Below are 21,099 nucleotides of genomic sequence, written 5' to 3'. Positions count from 1 at the left end.
GACATGGTTTAGTGTGAGGTGTACCTGCCCACTGGAACTAGATGATCTTAAGGTCCTATTCTATTCTATGATTCTATATACAGACAACTAGCAATTCCCTACAAAACACAACTACCTTAAGGAGAATCTGTGTATTTGGTTGCAGCACACTATTGCATGGAACATAAACAGCAGTCCTGTCAATCTGAAGGACACAAAACATGCAGAAATGCCTCTCACAGGGTTTAGGTCTATTCTGCTGATGACAAAGCAACGCTGGAGGCTGTTTAAAATGATCCTTAGTAATGTAATTGGAAATGCTTTGCATGGAGATGGCCAGTCTTTAGACTACTCTGTCAGGTGACACGGAGACTTTCTAAAAGGTCTTGGCTGGTCTGCAGTGAAAGGAAGCAAACCTAGAGAGTAAACAGCCAGTATCATCCTATCATCCTGAGATACATGTGAGAAAGTATCTTGACTTAACCTGAACTCTCAAAAAAAGTGTCTGGCAAGTAATTAAGATCACACTGTTTTTAAATAGTTTTGTACTAGGAAAAGCCAAATGAGGCTTGAATCTTCCCCATCCTTATACTAAGATAATTGCTGTTAAAAAGTCTGTCAAGAAGAAAAGAGAATAGGATGTGTTCAAAAACAGCTTTCTCAGCAGAGAAGTTAGAACTAAGCTAACATCTGCAGAAAGTAATACATATAAGCCTACTGTTGACATCTGCAACTTTAAACAAAACAAACAGAAAAGGAAGCAGCAGTAAAAACGTGAGAGCTAAGCTAAAGATGTGCCAGATATTTCACAGGGAAGTTTCTGCCAAATCAATGAAGGCATTGATAAACTGCTGTCAGTTGTCAATAGGGAGTCAAATGGTAAGCCACAATTGCAAGTGAAGCACTTCTCTCATGTGATTTAGATAAATATAGTAATAAAACAAAGCACATCTCCTCTGCACTACATGGAGTGGATTTACAGTACACTCTAAATTTACCACCAGAAATGCTTTTTCTCATTCTCTCAATATACAAAATACACTGTAATACGTTTATCCTGAACATAAGAATGTATACAAGCTCAAATACTGAATAGCACCTGGCCCTAATTCCCTATTTTAGTTTTTTTTCAGTTATACATTTCTTATCTATGCCCATTTTTGAATTCAGTGTGCTGATGAATTTTCCACACCTGAACTTGATAGCAGTTAGATAATGACAATTCATTGTTAAAACATTTGATTACCTTCAAAGAAAGAACAAGTTTATGACTCACAAGCCAAAGAGAAGTAAAAACTAAATTTAAATTTAGAACTTTATTTAGTAAAACTAAATAAAGCCTGCAGTGTTGAATGACAATAGTGTTCTCCTCAGATCTCTCTAGCAACAAAGAAAGTTAACATACAGCAGAGAAAGCTAAAAAGAAATAACTAAACTCTCTGTAATTTTGAAATGAAAAATAAACCTATGTGTGATTTTGTTAACATACATAACAAATACATTTTCATCAAGCATAGTGTTAAAGAGCAAGAGCAGTTCCAGCTTCACTTTGCACCATCTCCAAGTATCAGCAAATGCACTCACAACTATCAGAAGGAAGGATGGTCTCCTGTTTCACAGGTACTCATGACTGACGGATCAGCAGTGCCACCGAGCTCTAAAGATTGTAGATTCAACTACTCTTGTGGTATATATTAATATATTGAAACTATATTAATACATACTTTAAGAATATATATCTAATGTATTTCAATACCTTAATATGTGTATTAATATAGTAATGTATTGATATACTAATAATATGTCAGCATATATCAATATAACATATACTTTAATATAGTAATAATTCAATATATACTTTCAGAAGGACAACCTTTCCCATTTACTAAAAACAAGAAGTTTTATTCCAAAGCAAGTTTAACATTTGTGCAATTTGCAAGCCACCAGAATTCAACAAACAGCCACCGTCTCCAGAACTTGTACAGTATAGAAAATGGCAATTAAAAGTACCGCTGCAAAAAATCACTTAATGCTTGAGTCTATCTAAAGCTCACACAGAAATCATATGTCTGACCTGCTGAACAAAGAGACTGATGAACTATTTTCTTGAAGGAAAGCCAAAGTTCCAGGCAAGAACAGACTGATGGTTTGATGAATGGATGTATTTCTACTTTAAAAATACCACATTATGAGAAGGTGATTTCAAAATCAAGAAATTAAAACCGCATTGAGATATGATATGTTTAACATTGACTGCATGTATCAAAACATTGCAAATAATTTAAGTTTTACCAGAAATAAGTATTTCAAATCATCTTTTCATAGAAATATATGAAGATCGTCTGCAAGTCAGGAAGCTGACCAGAATTTACAATATGCTAACTGTAACCAAATACAGGTTTAAATATAGTTAATTTTCCCTCTGTATCCTGATATATTTTGTGTAGAGGTATGGGTACCTAATGAGTAGATAAGCACAAGAAAAGTTGTTTACATCAGCTGTTTTGTACCTCAATCTCTTTTGCTTTGTTAATTTTGCAAAGCACAACAAAATCATTGCCCAGAAGCAGTCAAGTAACATCATGTATGACGAATACCCCACTTTAAGCACAAGATCGTTATTGGTAAAATGTGGTCTAGTGCACACGACTGTTAGCTGATACAATTAAGTTAACCCTTGCCTCCTGATTGGCAGAAGTCAGTTTTGTTGTCAGCTCTTCCTTGAGGTTTTCCAGCTGCTGCCGGAGCTGATTCTTATCATCTTCCAAATGTAGTTTCTCTTTCTCAAACTGCTGCTCCAACTCCTTCAGAAACAAAAAGTATGGAAGAAATATTAAATTCTTGTCATACAGCCATCACAAACTACAGGTGTACTACATGAAAATTATTCCTCCTGGCATAAACATTTCTGATTTCAACTAAGAATTGTCCTTTCTTTAAAGTGTTAAAACATGAAATTTCCTTCCACAGTGGCGGTAGTATTCTTTTCAGTTTATTTTCTACTTTATTCCTTGATTAGTTTCTAATCTAACAGCCTTGATCAATCACAAAGTAAAGACAAACAGGGCTTTCTTCTCAATTACTAGTCTCACTTTGTACTTACTTATCAAATCATTAAAACTACATCTGCTTTTACAGTTTTTCAATCTGAGTTGAAAGAATGCAGAAGTTTCCACTTTTCATAGAATTAAATTGATAATATGCTTATCCTTCAGCCTTTACTCATCCATCTCCTACACATAATCCCTACAGAAAACAGTAAATCCTAAAAATCCAGACTGAGCTTTGGGAAGTTTTTCAAGCTGTTACAATAAAGGAAAGAAAGCCCCACACCATATCTATAAAATGTATGCAGAACCAAAAGAAATTAACCATTAGTCTTCAAGTTCAACTACACACAAAGAATCAAATACCACCTCTGTTTTGATTCAATCTCTGTGGAGTAACAACGTAATTCTTAAATTAACTCTTTTGGATAAATTACATTTCTTTTACATGAGCCTATGTTGTACATGCATTTCTTAGAATTTTTTTTAAGGAAAACTATAAATTCATGCTTCAGCTTTACTAATATTTGGAATATATTTTCAGGATAACAATTTCTGTCACAAAATACGTAACATGAAACTTTAAAATTAAAGGCATTATTACATATTTAGCGGAATATACTACACAACTTATTTCACAACAATGTCTTCTTCAAGAAGATTAAGGCTGCTAAGTAAGGTGCTCCAGAGCCAGGTAATACAACAGGATTTTCTGTGCAGCTACAGAGGTTTCTTTATTAATTCCTTCCTAAGGCTTAGCATCGATTCAGCGCCTCTGTGTAGCCCTGAGCTCAAATATGTGAGATATCAGTAATCTCTCAGAAGCAGATATGAAAACAGAGACCAGAGCCACACATGGAACAAAAAGTACAACTACAGGCATTACTGAGGTTGCAGATAGCAGGAGAGTTAAAGGCTCAAGAAATCAAGAGGAAAAAGACTGTCATGAAAAGGTGTAAAACTCTCAGGAAAACTGGGGAGCTACAAGACAGCAACTTGGTGTCAACATACAATCCAAGAAACAACAGAGGCCAACACTTCCTCAACCAAACCAAAAGACTCCTCAAGTGTTTTGCGCGGGGTGGTAAGCATATTAAGCTTAGTAGCTTGTTCTAGCACTCCTGTTAGGGTGTGCAATAGCCGATAAATAATTTGTGTATAAACTGCTTGCATAATCTCTGTTCATGGTAGAAGTTGATCAGTGACAAAAGAGAGGGCTACTGTACTTTCAGTTATACACTGCTATACAATGTAACTCAACAAGTACATGTTTTTTCCCAAGCCCAGATCACCACCCGAGACAAATGATACTTGCTTAATGCAACTTGCTCAATTTTTCTTGTTCGCACTGTGAAATCTGCTGTCTGCAGAATTTCACTAGTGCTATTCAGACCTTATTCTGACAACTGAGTAATTAGTTCTTTTATGATACTTGTCAGTACAGCTGTGCAGTACTGCAAAACTATTAGCAGCTCTATTTTCATAATCCTATGAACTGATGCCATTTTTGCAGTTCATTTTATAGATGGAAGAATTGAAGCAAAGAGATATATTTAATCCATTGAGTCGTTTTCTCATTCTTTAGAATTCTCTTCTATTTTTTAAAACCTTTCCAAACCCCAGATGCCTTTCCCAGTCTTCCAGTCCCAATAAATCCTCATGTTCTCTATCCCAAGGCTCCTTGTACCATGCTTCTTCCTCATATTAAACTCAACTCTTCTCTACATTTGAGACTTACTGTTTCTTACTTGAATTACTCAAATAACACAAAATTTGCTTAGTGAGATACGTTTGACAAGAAGAGACAGTACACTGATGAAGATTTACTGTTATCTTGTCCCTGATATCTTTTCATAGCTGATTTTTCCCCTCGCTAAAATCAAGTTTCACATGCGTCACGTTTATAGACATGTTCCCTATTTTAACTAATTAAGAACAAACATTTTGTGGTATCCTTTGGTTTATTCTCTAGATTAACATGATAACAAAAGAATAAAGAAAAACATTCCCAGAAACCCTTAAGAGACATTTTTTTTAATGTCTGGTATGTTTAAAGTTACAGAGAAACTAGACCTGAAAGATCAGATGCATGTATGTCTCACAGAACTACTTCCATTACTGGAAGACATGAAAAAACTCATTGGAATTTACTCAAAATAAAACTAAGAAGCAACACACTAGTAAAGTAATTAAAAAAAATAAAATCAGTCTAAGATGCACACCTCTAACTACAGCTGTGTTTCTCAGTATAATTTCCTGTGAACAGAGGAGGATAACAAACCCTTAAATTAAACAGCATAACAAACCCTTAAATTAAACAATTAAATTTTAGCCTGTATTTACTATATAAGGCAAAAGTTATGTCTCAGGTACATGCAAGCAGATTAGGAAATAATAAGTCAAAATTGGTCCTCTCATTCATCCTAACAAAAAAAGGCCAATTTTGTGAAACAAAGAAAGCCTTTCAGTTGCAGCATTCCAGTCAAAGGTAAATAAATAGTCAATACACAGTAAGCATAATTTATGTAATAAGGTAAGTTAGGAACAGCTGTTGTTGTCTAAGTATACATGTAGCCAAGTACAAATATAATAACTACTGTATTTCTGTTTATTAAAAAATTAAATACCAGAGTAACATAATCTTTCTCCTCCTTCAGAAGTGACATACCAAGGCTTCTGAATATGGCTCACAAAACCTGGGGAAACACAACCTACTCTACTGAAAAAGAAAGTTCTGTAATCTGAGAATTTCCCTTCTGTATGCAGACAAATGACAGTACAAATGCTCTTTGTATTCCACAAGATACATGTTATTTTAATAAAGGCTGAGAAGTTTCTTCAGTGAGGTCCAGCAGATCTGCAGGTAACTCCAAATAAAACTGGCCATGCAACAAAACCATGCAGTCCAAGGTTCAAACTGTAACATCTGCTTTTTGAAGTACATTTTATTACTAAGGAAACACAAACCTACCATCTGCAGTTTTTTCTTATCCTTATTAGCATTAGTGTGCGCAGCCTCAATCGCAGTATGATGTTTCCATGCCAATTCTTCTAAGGTCTTGGAATGAGCCTCTTTTAACTGTGCAGCCTCTCCTTCCAATCTTGCTTGCAATTTTACCAGCTCCTTCTCATAATATTCACGTTGTGACTCTCTTGCTTCATTTACTTTCTGTAAAAAACAAAAATAAAATAATTTCTATGAAATGGTAAAAATTCAGAACAGTAGCAATACAAAATATTACTGATGGCAGAAATCTACAAAAATTAACTTCCCTATAAAACAAATTGAGCAAACACTAAGCACTGACTAAATCACTCAGTAACCAAAAGGGTAGATTCAATATATCTCTGCAAAGCAATATATCCTTTTTAAAATATACTTTTTGCTCTATTTAATCTGGGGAAATAGAAGTAAGGTATCAAGCCTGTAGAAAATTTCAGTTCAATATTTTCAAACATGTTAAGCACATTTTCGGAGGATGGCTTTTTAAATTATTCTTTAACCATTTCACATGTCTCTTTACTTCAGATACTAGACATCCAGCTACAACTACAAGGTCTTCAATGAAATTGTTAAATATGTTCAAAGCAGTCTGAGAAACATCTGACCTCCTTCCACTTTCACTTTAGACTCTACATTATATGTACATTCTACCTACAGTCATCCTACGTTGTTACATGAGATATACTTGGAACATAACACTGCTGGTCCTAATCCAGTCATATAAAACAAAAATCAAAACTGAATTATTTTTTTCTGAAGCAAATAAGCCGTTTAACCTTCTCCAAGGCCAGAATTTGCTGCCTTTGTCGTTCATCCAGACTCTGTGTTTTGCTTTGTAATAAGTTTCTTTCCTCTTCCAATTGGGATAGTTTTTCCTTTAATCTAGATTTTTCTGATTCCAAGTCTCTGATTGTAACTTCTTGAGTCATTTGAGTAGCTTGAAGCATTCCAATGTGACCTAGAAACAAAACAGCTCTTTAAAAGCTCACAGCATTGGTTTCATGTAATTCATACTTCAGTGACTTCTAGAAGTACAGCTCTAGTGGAAGCTTTCATATCGAACTCCATCATCTTCACTGCAATGACCACCTTCCCCTCCACTCTTCCCTTTTTTAATTTTATTGTAAAATGCCCAGCAACAGTAGAGTGCCTGGTGCTGGGGCTCCTTTAGTTTGTTTTTCTGGTTCAAAGTTGAACACTGACTCCAAAAGAAAGCAGACACAGGTAACAATTTGAATATGGACAGCCTACACTGAAGAACTTACCCCACCTAAAACAGCACCTTTTTTTCCCCAGTATAAGCTACACAGTGGAAAGCAAAACATTGACATACAATAGTAAAGATGTTATTGTTTTAGCAAATTCATAATTTTGCCAGGTGTAGCAGCTAAAGCTATGTAAAACTTATGGTATTACACTTAATTTTGCTAAAGGGATATGACCAAGAGATGTAACAGAACTCATTCTCTCTAAAGTGTGATCTAATGCCTTGCGGGTTAGAGGCTTGCTTTTAATTTTTTTACGTATATTAAAAAAAATATAATATCTACAAAACTAGACAGTATAAACACCTGTCCTTAGCATCGCAAGTGGAAACAGGTTTATAACTTCAGCAATTTTTGTCCCTGTTCTTCTTAACTTATATCTGTACTATTGAAAATACTACTACTAGGTAACTAACTATAGCAGTGAAACTCTTGCTATTCTGGGAGAGCCTTAGGAGGAGATAGAAGACTATTTTGGAAAAGAAGATTCTCCTAGTTTTGTTCATTAAAAGACAAGAGAGAGAGGATAGTCTCCCATTATTTTAACATCTTTTTAGAAGCATCATGAATTCATACCTGGGCTGACATTCCATTGGAATGGATTCTTTTGATAGAAAAACCTTACTATCCTTTTTGTGAATTGCATGACCCAGACCTACCCGTTTCATAAACTGCATGTTTGAAATATGCCTTAAAAAAATTATCAAATGATAGAATGAAATGGTAACTAAACAGACTTCCAAGGATTACACAAAGATCCTTAACAATTTCACATTAAGAAAGCAGCCAGATAAAAATATATTGTTTACTCAGAATAATTTTTTTATTAATAAGTCTTTTAGGGTTTCCTTTACAGCTGTTTTCTTCACAGCTGTTTTCTTCACTTCCCCATGCTTGTTGGCACATGGAAAATTATCTGTAAGAACTGCTTCATTATTTGAAGAACCCAAATAACGCCTTCATATAGGCCACATCCACATAGCCAATTTGTGAACTGGTCATGTGTAGCCAGCTAGTAGTAAGCTAATACAGTAATAATACAGTATTACATATAGTATATAATATAAATAGTAAACTATTACAGTATTAGCAAGTTAACGCTGTAAAGTATTGTCTGTTCCTATGGCTGACCGACACAGTCTAGCAACATCCCAGCCTTCAAAACAAGGTGATCTTATTCAAACAGACTTTTGGGAAGAGCCCTGGGCTAGTGCTAATTATTAATGGAAACAATCAGGTATTTCTAAAATTGGTGTAGTTGAACAAGGCCAAAGATAAGCCAGGGCCTTATTTTTAGTCTGCAATCCTACCTATAGTATACTAGTTCAAGTATCTGGGCCCATGCCCTAATACTAAGCAGTTTACAAGAGACACAATGCCAATGAGAGAAAACCTGCATGTGTACAGCCAAGTTGTAAACTGTTTTCTATGCCTTTCCGTATGCCAACAAGCACAGAGAAGCAAAGAAAACAGCTATAAGGAACACCCTAAAGGACTTATTATACAGTAAGCTGCAAGTGTTCTGACAGTAAGTGTAAAGCAAAGTACCACAGTCTTAGCAAAAAAGACAAGGCAACTGAGACAGGATGGAGGAACAGGAAGGATGTCTCAATGACTATGTGGAGAACAGATAGATACACAGCAGAAGCATTCTGTACAAGTGCACTTAAGAAATTCCAAGGCCTGGAAGGTATATGCATGCCACACAAAGTAGAATATTTGGACAAAAGTACACACATACGCACACACACCCCCCCCCCCCAAAAAAAAAAAAAAACAAAAAAACAGGAGTCTTAAGTACAATGCATGCAATATCAAAACAGTTAACCCCCAAATTTGTCAGAAATTTCTATGGCCACAACTGAACAGTCTTGAGGCACTCTAAACCTGCACAAGACAGAAAAAGGAAAGGCTAGTACAAAAACATGATTTTCATTTTCAGATTAAGTTACTAACATACATACTGGCTTTGAGAACAAGATCAGCAGCCTGCTGCTGTAAGCGCTCTCTAGCAGCTGCTAGCTCACTTTCCACTTCTTTGTGTTTGCTTAACAATGACATCTCCTCCTCCTTCACATCATCTAGCTGTTTTTGAAGAACCTAGAGGAAGCATAATACAATGCTGTTATCATTACATATACAATCATGTGTAAATTTAAATGAGCATTAAGTCAAAATGTACAGAAAAGACCTTTCAGCAAACAAGTTTTATTCATCCAAAAGATAAAATCTTGTAACATTCATTTGGTATTACATGTTTTTCCAAAAATATTGTTGAAGCATTACAAGATACTGGATATACAGCATGATAAGAATGCACAAGAAAAATATAACAATGTTCAAAAAGTTACATGAAAAATAAAAACAATAAAATGGTCTACACAGTTTGGGGGTCAATGTGAGAAACCTAGTTTTCTCACATGGAAGAATACACTGTGCTCACAGAAGTTTACAGTGTCCTTCATTGCAACTGTGTTTACTACTAACACAAGTTAAGCTGCACATGGATATACATAAAACGAGAGCTAGGCAATTAGCTAAATCAAACTTTCTGTATGTTTTAAATCTGATGTACTGATTCACAACGTTTTATCTCGGGTAGTGTGCTGCTGTTGATGTGTCCTCAGCCATGCAGGAAGGAAAAGGAAATCTTCTTCCACTTTAAAAGGAAAGCTAGATTTCTCTTCATTCAAGTCACTGGAATAGCAGTCATTTCAATTAACAGAAGTGGGGAAAACACTGGACAGAACATGTAATAAAACATGGACACCAGAAGTGGTGAGATTAAGCATGTCATCACCTCATCCATAATCATTAGAGTAGGATCTGACTTTTAAAATCTGCTGCGAATACTGTACTAGACTTCCTCTTATTTGGAACTCCGTTATTGCAGGTATGATCAACATACAGTGGGCTTCCTCTTCACTGCAGCTCTCCAGAAACTCATCTTCTTGACGCAGTCAATTGAAAGGCAAGAGTTTTGCTTTGTTAACTGAACAGAGTTGGAATGAACTTTTGGAAGGCCCCGTGGGAAACTGGAATAAGATACTCTGAATTTAACATCTGATAAAGGCAGCAGTCTTCTTTCACTATACCCTGTACTCTTTACACAGAAAGGAAGGATAGCCCAAAAGATGGGTTGGAATTAGACTGTAAATGGAAAAAACTCATGGCCCATCTCAGCTCTACCCAGTGATGCTTCCAAAATTACTATGACCAGCACATTTAAGGTATTTCTGGCTTTGAAACTCGAGTTACTACAAATGCAAAAGACAAGATAATACTCAAGCTTATCCACTGAAATTACTGTTCTTCAGGCCTCAGAACAGCTATCAAAAACAAAAAAAAATTCACAGAATCTTTTCCTTCAAGTCCAGCATGTCCAGTCCTTTTTTTTTGCTGACAATAAAAAAAAAATAAATCAGTTGATGTCCTTTCTTAGGGACAAGAAACTTCTGTTTCTAAATAACACTGTGCTGTGGTTTAACTCAGTATGCAGCTAAGTATCACATAGCTGCTCACTCCCTACCCACCAGCGGGATGGGGGAGAGAATGGGAAGGGTAAAAGTGAGAAAACCCATGGGTTGAGATAAAGACAGTTTAACAGGTAAAGCACAAGCCACGCACGCAAGCAAAGCAAAACAAGAAATTCATTTACTCCTTCCCATCGGCAGGCTCAGTCATCTCCAGGAAAGCAAAGCTCCATCACTTGTAATGCCACTTGGGAAGCAAAATGCCATCACTCTTCACACAGCTTTTATTGCTGGGCATGATGTCATATAGCATGGGACATCCTTTTAGTCAGCTGGGGTGAGCTGTCCCAGCTATGTCCACTTCCAACCTCTTCTGCACCCCCAGTCTATTTGCTCATGGGGTGGTGTGAAGAACAGAAAAGACCTTGATTCTGTGTAAGCGCTGCTCAGCAGTAATGAAAACATCTCTGAGTTATCAATGCTGTTTCCAGCACAAATCCAAAGCATAGCCCCAAACCAGCTACTATGAAGGCAATTAACTCTATCCCAGCCCAAAAGTGAAAATGTGTGCAGTATTTGTTACTGCTTGCAAAAATATAATTGAAGATGTTAAAATAAAAAAGTTAAAACATTCAGAAAGCCATCTTTTTTTCTTACCTCCTACAAACCTTTTCTTAACACCCAACATGTTAAGCAAGTTAGTCACTAATGAACTCTACAAACAAGACTGCATTGAATACATAATATTCATTGTATTTATACTGTCAGTTACTGGATATTCTTGTCGAATACACTTCTGCAAGAAACTGTACAGTCCAGTAAAGCGGTTTGTCAACTTTTCTAGCAAGCATTTCAGTTTGTCAGCGTAACCAAACACGTAACTTCAAAATATAAATAAATAATGAAATTTACATTACGATAATCAAGTATGAGTGACATAAAATTAACTTTACATATTCTAATGACCTCAAACTACCAGCCTCTTGGACATGCAGCACAAATAGAAACAGAAAACTCATAATCTTGGGAACAACGTATCATCAGTCTCACCTGAACATTGTTTTCTGCTGTGCCAAGAGCCACCTGAAGTTTTTGGCACTTTTCCCGTAGACTGGCAGCTTCATCCTGGACCATTTGCAATTCAGTTTTAAGCTTTCCCAGATTCTTCCGTAACATACTTTCCTGGTTTTGAAATTCTCTTCTTAACTCCATTTCTTTTTCTTTGCAAGCATGTAGACTTTCTGCTGTAAACAGCTGAGATCTTTTCAAAGAATCAAGTTCATGCTCATAGAAGGACTGTGCTTTGCTGAGTTTGCCTTCATAGTCCTCAATGAGTTTTTTTCTTTCCAGCCTTAATTCTTCAACTTTACTATTCAAGTCTTCCAGCTCCAGTCTATGCAATTCCTCTAGTTTTTCTTGACCCTTACTTAAAGTAGCATTCTGAGTCTGTTGAGTCTTCAGAAGTTCTTGAATCTCAAGCCTGTGGGCAGCTCTCAAGTCTTCCAGAGCTGTACGCTTGTCCTTCTCATACTGCACTTGCAGCTGTATGAAACTTCGTAATCTTTCCTCAAATTTCTTTCTGATTTCTTCCACTTCTCTTGACATGGTCACCACACGTTGGACATGCTGAGCTTCTGCACAAAGCTGCATATCTTCAACTCTGTCCTTATAGGCTTCAAATTCTGTCAAGGCCTGATGTTTCATCTTTTTATGATCTTCCAGTGACTCTTCTAAAACCTGGATCTTTCTCTTGAGATCCATTTCTTCTGCAACTTTACTTTTATATTGTAAGATCTTCTCTCTGGTCTCTGCAAGGATTTGTTGAATTTCTTCTTCATGAGCATCTTTAAGGGCTTGGATAGCAGCTTCATGTTCATCATTTTTAGTGTTCAAAGCATATATTACCTACAAACATGAAACAATATTATATTAGAGAAAAGACATTCCGGTTATCTATTAAATTGTAAGAAAATCACCTAGGTACTCTGAAAGTTACTTTGGCAATCTCACATGATTTCATAATACAAATAAATCAACAAATATTATCATGAATGTGACTGCATAAATGCTGTATTAGTCATGACAACCTTATATATCTTGTAGAATAGTTTTCTATACTTTTTAATCCTATGATTTTCCTCATGAAAGTTTTGCCTTTATATACACGTTGCTGCTGTAAATACTACATTCAACACATTGAAAAACAAAACATTTACTTAAAAGAATTAAAAGCATTGCCGAAGAAATCTGAACAGAGGCCTTCTGTTGGAGAATAACACACACCAAGTACACATTACAGCATGAAATTAAATTGGAACATGCAACTGAATGTGGTGCCATAATATACATTCTTCAGCAGCCTGAATTCCAGCTCTATCAAATTATTATAAATCTCAGTATTTTAAAAGTAATGGAATAGCTATATCAGATGGAAAATTTGATGCATTGTGTTAGCATAGAAATATTAAAAAAATAGCCTGCTCTAAAGCAAAATCAGCCTAGCAGCATTTCAGCAAAATTAAAGCAGAAACTGAAATACATTTAAAGTTCTACTAGTTGAAATAAATAGTTCCTGCTCAAGTAAGTTTCCAAAAACTGAAAGGCATTAAGGTTGCAAAAAATTGGAGGCAGGCAGATAAAATAAGTTTTGCACTCTCTATTTTTAAACCAGCGGATCAGCCATTTCCTAAATATGCTTCTTAAAGTGCTTTTAGTATCAGTAGCTTTTCCAGTACAACCGCATATTTCTCAGAAGTATAAACTTCCCATTTGAGCAATTCACCTTTTTTCCACCTCCACTCTAAATGCATCTGTCATGGTTTAAATCCAGTCAGGCAACTCGTTCACTCACCCCCCCCCTTCTTTCCCTCCCCCTGCTCCCAGAGGGACAGAGAGGAGAATCGAAAAGAATGCAACTCCCACGGGTTGAGATAAGAACAGTTTAGTAACTAAGGTATAACGCAAATCACTACTGCTACCATCAATAGTAACAATGATAGAGGAAGTAACAAGGGAAGAGAACACCTCACCACCAGCCGACCGATAACTCGCTCCCCCAGCCCGACCAAGCACTGACCAATACCTCCTCCAGCCCCGCAGTCCCAGCCCTTCCGGCTAACTCCCAGTTACATCCTGGGCATGACGTGCTGTGGTATGGAATACCTCTTTGGTCAGTTTGGGTCAGGTGTCCTGTCTCTGCTTCCTCCTGGCTTCCCCTCCTCCCTGGCAGAGCATGAGGCTCACAAAGTCCTTGGCCAAACCAAAACATCATTGTTATCAGCTCTGTTCCTAAGCCGAAAGTCAAAACACAGCACTGCACCAGCTACCAAGAAGGAGAAAAATGACTGCTACTGCTGAACCCAGGACAGCATCATACACATAACAATTCTTACCAGATGACAGAAAAAAAGAAGTTAAATTGTGCTTTACTGTATTTTCAATTAGCATATCATTCCACAGGTACAGACAGAACCATATTGCCTCCAAGAATACTGAACGAGACAGCTAAAGGCCGCAATACTTTTAATGCAAAACAGTGATATAATTATTAATAAGAATCTACTAGAATACTATATGCCTTGGTCTGAAGAAGTAAAACACAGTAAGTTAGTAACAGTAACAACCTTTTTTTATGCCAATAATTATTAGGGTGTTTAGTTATATTCTATGTGGTAAGGTTAAGCATGTCTGCTGCTGCATTAGCTTTGGCGTCTTGAACTACATGGACTACAACCAAAACATTGGTGTTCAACATTTTGTCTGAAAGGTGAAGAAGTTCAAGTATTTGGCGAAGAAATAGTTTTTACTCCAAATCAGATGCTACGGTTTGGAGAGCTGACCAACTCTTGCATGGTCAGCTGCAATTTGGTGATCTGCTTTGCCAGCAATTTAGTCACGATGGAATGCTTTTCTAATTAAAAATGCGTAATTCACCTCTAATACTAGCATTATGTGCCAAATATATTTTGCAGTACAGAAAATATCTCCAAAAATGTGATTCATTCTTTCTAATTTTACATGGAAACAGGAACCGATACCTATGAGGAAAAATACCAAATCCAACACAACATTATCTTACACAAATATTAACATTTTCTCTCTGGTAAACCTTCATTTTAGACTTAACATGTGGGACCCTGGGTCAGAGCACTATATTCAGCCTACTTCAGGTGAAGTGTCTTGCTCCTGGTGCTGCTAGGGTGCTGTTGTACCCATCAGTCTGAAACACGAGAGCCTCCAGAGACATCCTAAGACTACATGAGTGCCGCACACCTATTTAATGAACTACAAAACTACAGTGCCAACAAGGAGTTACTCGTGCATAATCTGTTAATGATTTGGAATACATGAACCAATGAGCCTGACCTATGCTTGCTATCTATGGGTAGGTAAGAACTGTTAGACACAGGAAGAATTAAGACATACTGGGAAACAGTAATAAGGTTTTTTCTAGGGACAAGTCACATCCCACAGACACAGTGGGATGCAAATGGAAAAGTTTAATTTACAACATCAACAAGAAACATCAAAGTTCTCCCAGGCATTATTATGAATTAATTTTATGCAGAAATGTATCCTCTCCTATACTCCAGAATGATCACATTTTCTGTTACAATAGGTATTGCATTCATTTTTTCCCTTTTCTTCCTGTTGACTGAATAATGAGAAGTATGCTATATTTAAGCATTTAAAATGTATGTATTATGATCAATGAAAGGTCAATTTCAGACAAAATAAATGAACCAATTTAAAATCCAAAAAGTGTTTGTTTTTACTGGAGAAGTTTTGCTCCTTGTTGTATTATAGAAACATAGTAATATAGGAAAAATGTCAAAGTTATTCAAAACAGTCTTTTAGAAACCTGTCCACAATCACAGAGTGATTCTTACAATTCCCACAGCTGCACTACTACATACAAAGTAGACAGCCAATTATAACATCACATTTCATTCCTTGTCATGCATCACCAGCCAGACATTGACTACCATTTGGTAAGCTCTAAAGGTTTCTTTCATATAATAATCTCTGAAGTTTAATTTTTTTAATAGGACTTTTTCCTCCTTAAATTCTAATCAAGAGACAACTCTACTCAGAGGATTTATGGGGAAAACCAAGGTACTGCTAAATCTGAAACTCCTCTTTAAAAAAACACATTATGTATACAAAAAAAAAGAAATTCCAACCCCATAACTATGTATGCCCATGTCTCTTTTTAAAATCATTATTTTCTTTTTTAATCCCTTTTACTAGAAAGACCTTATATTCCCTTACAAAAAATAGTGCAAATACAGGTGTTTTGTCAATCCAGTCTTTTGTGTTGCTGACAACACAGCAGAAACAAGCCTAGAACTTTAGGCCAGGATTGGTTAACTGGTTCACTGCAAGTCATCTTAAATGCTTGGGCCAGTGCATTAGGGGCACAGCATGATGAGCAGGGGTGAGACAAATATGGTCTGCAGCTGTAAAAGTAGTGTCTCCTGCCAATACCATCTCCCCAGAAAAGATGGTCTAACTATACCAGTCTTCCTTTGAGATAAAATCCACAGATGGCAAGAACTTGAGAATTTTTACAAAGCAAATATATTTCCACAGAAAATTTACTTTTACAAATATCCTTTAACTGTTCAACAGTCTTCATGCATTAGCTCAATTTATTCCTTTAGAAACTCTCAAAGCAAATACTGAATTACTTTTATTATAGCAACAAATTTTCCAAAGTATTCTCTAATATCTTCTATTTACAATTAATTATTTACAGAATGATGCCATGTTGTTGCTGTTGAACTTCAACACAGTTCATTTCCAGGAATAGAACATTATCAGATTTCCACTTCTACCTAACTTTCAACCTTTGAATGAAAACAAATGACAACTATTTCTCACTTTCACACTTATTGCTAAACATTTATGTGTAATTTTCTATAAAAGAGAAGTCTTTATAAGTCAGAAGATATGCTCTGCTCACTAACTTCTAAGCTGATAATTAGAAAGGAGAAAATAAAAATACTTATTTTGTACTTTTAGATTTCTTGATGGTAAGTACCATATCATAAGGTATATAGTATCACTGTGGCACATACACCTAAAGACACTTTCCTCATGCTTCTAAACACGTTCCTCACCTGAAGAACAGAGCATGTCTCAGCACAGTGAGAGAATGGCCAGTGTGTCCAATTCGGTCATTCACTGTTGCCTTTTATCCTTCTCCTAGAGCTGTACCAGAAAACAGACGACAGGCCTTCTGGGAACTAATCACGACCTTTATGTTATAATAGCCTATCCTGGAAATACGCACTTCAACCAAATCCAGGAACAGGAATAGCCATTACAAGCCCACCAGGCAACAGAAATTAAAAGCATGCCAGCAGGTAAATTTACAGCTGTAGAGCACTCCACAATCAAAGATTCAACAAAGGGAGCACATTACCTGAACTACACTTCATAGCCCAACATGCTGAACAACAACAGGAAGACAGAGTTCACAAGTTCAGCAGCCATGCAGTCTGCTGCCAGGAGTCCAGAGTGGTTTAGACCTCAGGTCTTTGGCCTGGGACAGCAACAGATACCTTCCAAATGATTTCAGCAATTACTGGTGAACTGAGAAACACTTCACTCATTACAATGGGCACAGGAGGCAATCAGGCTACGATGCTCCAGCTCTATCAGTTGAGTGTCTTCAAGACTGGGTCTCAAAAGTGAAATATTACCTTAGGGGGCAAAAGGGGATTTGGCAGAGACTTTAGTGCATACATGAGAAACAGATGCTTGGGGGAAACCCTATTCCTTTCAGTAGAGCAAAGTCTTTGACTAGATGTGTGGGGTCCACTGCAGAACAGATGGCATCCTGCTACAGTTAGTTCTTTTTTTTTTTCCTTACATGGGTATCCTTGGATGTGCTGCAGAAAACGGGCAAGTGGAGTCATTTCCTCACCCCAACAAATTACAACAGAGGAAAGGAATTTGTACCAGTGATGAGTTAAGGCATGCCAGATAAGGTAGGTTTCTGAAGAATAGAGAGAGGAGATAAGGGCAGATATCACTTACAAATATTTAGCAAAATACAGTAAAAAATAGGAGCCCCTAGTTCTAGCTTTTCTCTTCCAGAAAACAAGGTAGTAATTATGGAAGGCACTTGAAGTTTGATGGAAGGGAAAATGAGGAAATATTACTTGCCAATATGCAACTTAGATTGTCACTTTGGGGAACGGGTGAAATTGCTATTCCTACTAAGACAAGAAGATAAAAAAGACAGAAAAAAGGAGATTAAATATTAGATAGAACATGCATTAGATACAACATGCAGGCCTTCTATCCTGAAAATTATCCTAACTTGGTTTTCAGGATGTTCATAGCAAATTTGCTTCAAGAGTTAATCAGAATGGGAGCAAATACCAGCAGGAAATAGTTTAATTGTTTTATAAAGGCTCCTTGGAAACCAGTACTTACTTTTTAACTCGGCCAATACCTGTAAATCAAGCTAAACCTAAACCACTAGCTAATCAAGCTAGTCCTAAACCACTTATTTGCCTAATTGACAAGGAGAGCTCTTCTATACAAACGTTATCAAAATACAGTAGTTCTTCATAAAGCTTCTCAGACTACTTCAACACTATGACTTAAAATTATTTGATTCTTCCTATATCATCAGCATTGTTTCAGAAGAAAATACAGACACAGTATTTCCACCTGCTTTAATTACCTGCTAGCCACAGTATGTTGCTCCTTTCATTTTTCAGTATCTGTATTTTATATCATCAAATTACATCTTAATGGTTATTCAAACCACAGTTAATGAAGCTGGAATTTTCTTCCCACACTTAACCTCATTCAGAAATTTCTCTCCCTTCCTCCCTGCATTTGTATATTTTTTGAGGGAAAACATATTTTCTAATTCATCACTGCATAAATTTTCCTTATTTTAATAAAAAGCAATTCATATTTCTCTCCAAAAGACAATCTATGCAAGAAAAGAAAAACAGCTTTTCGGTGTAAAATGTATGAGAGATGGCAATTAAAAAGTGAGTTTTCTTCAGTGGGTATTAAATGGCTTAAAGGATGACATTCACTGATATTGAACTGACAAGAGTCTAAAATGATGAACAGTTTAAATTTTATGCAAAAATATTTCAACAAATCCATCACACTTAGAGATTCTTAATTTAGAGTGAAAAAAACCATCCACATAAAAGGAGTAATATTAGTCAGCTGATTCCATTTATTGCCTGAAAGCAAAGCTCAAGTTCCTCTATTTTGTTCTAAAAATCAATCCTTTTTTTGAAAAGGCCACTATAAAAATGTCTAACACAGTCAGGATCATTTATGTCAACATAATTGCTATTTTAAGTCTTCTTTTTTTTTTTTTTTTTTCCACTATACGTGGCTAATTTATTCCTGATACAATCACATTTGGACTTTCACTGACTTTATTTTAATCAGAAAGAAATAATTAAGTCACATGGTTATTTGTCCTAGACAGAAAAATAAGTCCTAAGACTCTATTTCCCTGCTTTATCATTAAAGCTGACTTTCATCATAATTCAAGACTAAAAGCTTATTCTTAAATCTTAATCTATTCCATCTTCAAATTGACCCTCCTATTAAGTTTTACCGTTTGAAGAGCCATGGCTTTAAACATTTGGCTTTCAGAAGATGTATATGATGAAAAGCTGTCTGGCCATTGACTGTTTTTGGATTTCTCCATACACAGCCTACCTAGAAACACACAGTTTTTAAGTAACTAAAAGTATGTAAGACAAGTTGTCTTGCTTTAAATTTAATTTTTGTGGAAGTACTCACTAATACTGGGAACTGAAGCTAGAATTAAAAACCTAAGAGATTTGTTTTTAGTTCTGTTTGGCAAGGTGGGAGGAAGCAGGGATGGTAGAGACAGAACAACTACTGTGAAAATGTAAAGTAAAATGAAGCATCTCCATTTCTAAATTTGCTCTACAGGATATCCAAAGTGATACTTTTGAGTGTCATCACCAGAAAATGCCACAAGTATTTTTGGATAAATTGTAAATGAAGCTGAAACTAAAGAAAGATGATCTCTTTTCCTCCTAGTTTGCTTAAACCTGAAAGCAAGGCATAGTCAGCATTATTACCACCTATACAGGCTATTCATTCTTACTGATGAGCACTGAGCTGATGAAACTTTAGCAAAAGGTTTCTTGCATTCTGTCTCCCCAAAGAAATGGCAGTACTGTATGACAAGCCAGAGAAAGTCTTCCCAGTTTCTCTTCTCCATCAAAACATAGTTCATTTTCACATTCTCTCTGCCTGCAGGTCCTTTCTTCTCAACGCTTGATCTATTTCCATTCCGTTTCCCCAAGAACTTCTGCAGATTCTACAAGTTCCAGTATCTAGTGGTTCCTCACAGCAGAAGAGACCAGTCAGACAAGAACGTACCATGCTCTAAGAAGCAAACAATTCCTCATGAGTGGTTTGAATGGCATGCTGGAAAACAAGTCCATTTCTTGCTCATAACTGTCTCTCTAATTTCCAGGCTTGTTTAAGAGAAGGAAAGGTATGAAGCCTTCCAAACAATATGCAGCTATGCAAGAAAGAAATATTAGTGAAAAGTATACACTACAAGAATCACAGCTTGGTATGTTTATCTACAGTATTTTTCACTTTATGGCAGGCCTTAACTACAAATCACCCCTGGAAGTTTAATGGTAAATGCTTACTTTCCACAATGAAAAAAACAAACTTGTCTATTCATGGAATTTTTTAATAACTATAGAAGGTTTTGGACCACCTAGCTAGAAATATCATAGTATGTTGAAGTAATTTCTTTCCTTTTCTCTGGAAAAAAAAGGATCCAGATTTCAACCAAAAACAACAACAAAAAAAAAGATGTTCAAACTGAGGACTGATCACTAACTAATTTTTTTTCTTTTTTTTTTTTTTTTTAAGGTTATAAAAGCAAAACCATAAGGTAAGCAAAGAAGGTGGCACAGTCACTTTTGCTCAAATCAAATCACTTGACAGTCCGAGTTTATTCTCAAAGCTCACCCTGAGATGAATCTAGAATAAGTTTGCAGTGGCCCACTGGGATACTTTCTAGTAACCTACAGGTATCTATCATACAATGAAAATATTTATAATTTCTAGCAATATCTCAGTATTTTCACAATATTGGCTATTAGTCTTGTAATTTCACACCAACAACTTAAGGGTTCAACACCTTACTGATTATAGAAACAACATGTATACAGAATCACAGAAGAGATGAGGTTGGAAGGCCCCTTTGGAGATCATCTAGTCCAAATTGCCTGCTCAAAACAGGGTTAGCTAGAACAGACTACACTGGGCCTTGCTCAAATGAG

The 21,099-nt window shown here is 36.1% G+C and overlaps 1 protein-coding gene across 1 annotated transcript in view; it reads right to left on the bottom strand.

Annotated features, from left to right (window-relative positions):
• Positions 1 to 21,099, bottom strand: part of FAM184A (family with sequence similarity 184 member A) — a 67,372-nt gene that overhangs the window by 30,258 nt on the left and 16,015 nt on the right. Inside the window, exons 3-7 of the mRNA XM_062632415.1 lie at positions 11,819 to 12,673; positions 9,260 to 9,395; positions 6,807 to 6,988; positions 5,998 to 6,195; positions 2,661 to 2,783 (exon numbers count right to left, since the gene is read on the bottom strand). Of these exons, the coding sequence (XP_062488399.1) occupies positions 2,661 to 2,783; positions 5,998 to 6,195; positions 6,807 to 6,988; positions 9,260 to 9,395; positions 11,819 to 12,673 (1,494 nt within the window). The remainder of the gene's footprint in view (positions 1 to 2,660; positions 2,784 to 5,997; positions 6,196 to 6,806; positions 6,989 to 9,259; positions 9,396 to 11,818; positions 12,674 to 21,099) is intronic.

Source organism: Pezoporus occidentalis, unplaced genomic scaffold (assembly GCF_034315485.1).
Source record: "Pezoporus occidentalis ecotype Australia unplaced genomic scaffold, CSIRO_AGI_Poc_V1 ctg39, whole genome shotgun sequence".
Classification (NCBI taxonomy): domain Eukaryota; kingdom Metazoa; phylum Chordata; class Aves; order Psittaciformes; family Psittacidae; genus Pezoporus; species Pezoporus occidentalis.
This window is presented reverse-complemented; position numbering and strand designations above follow the sequence as displayed.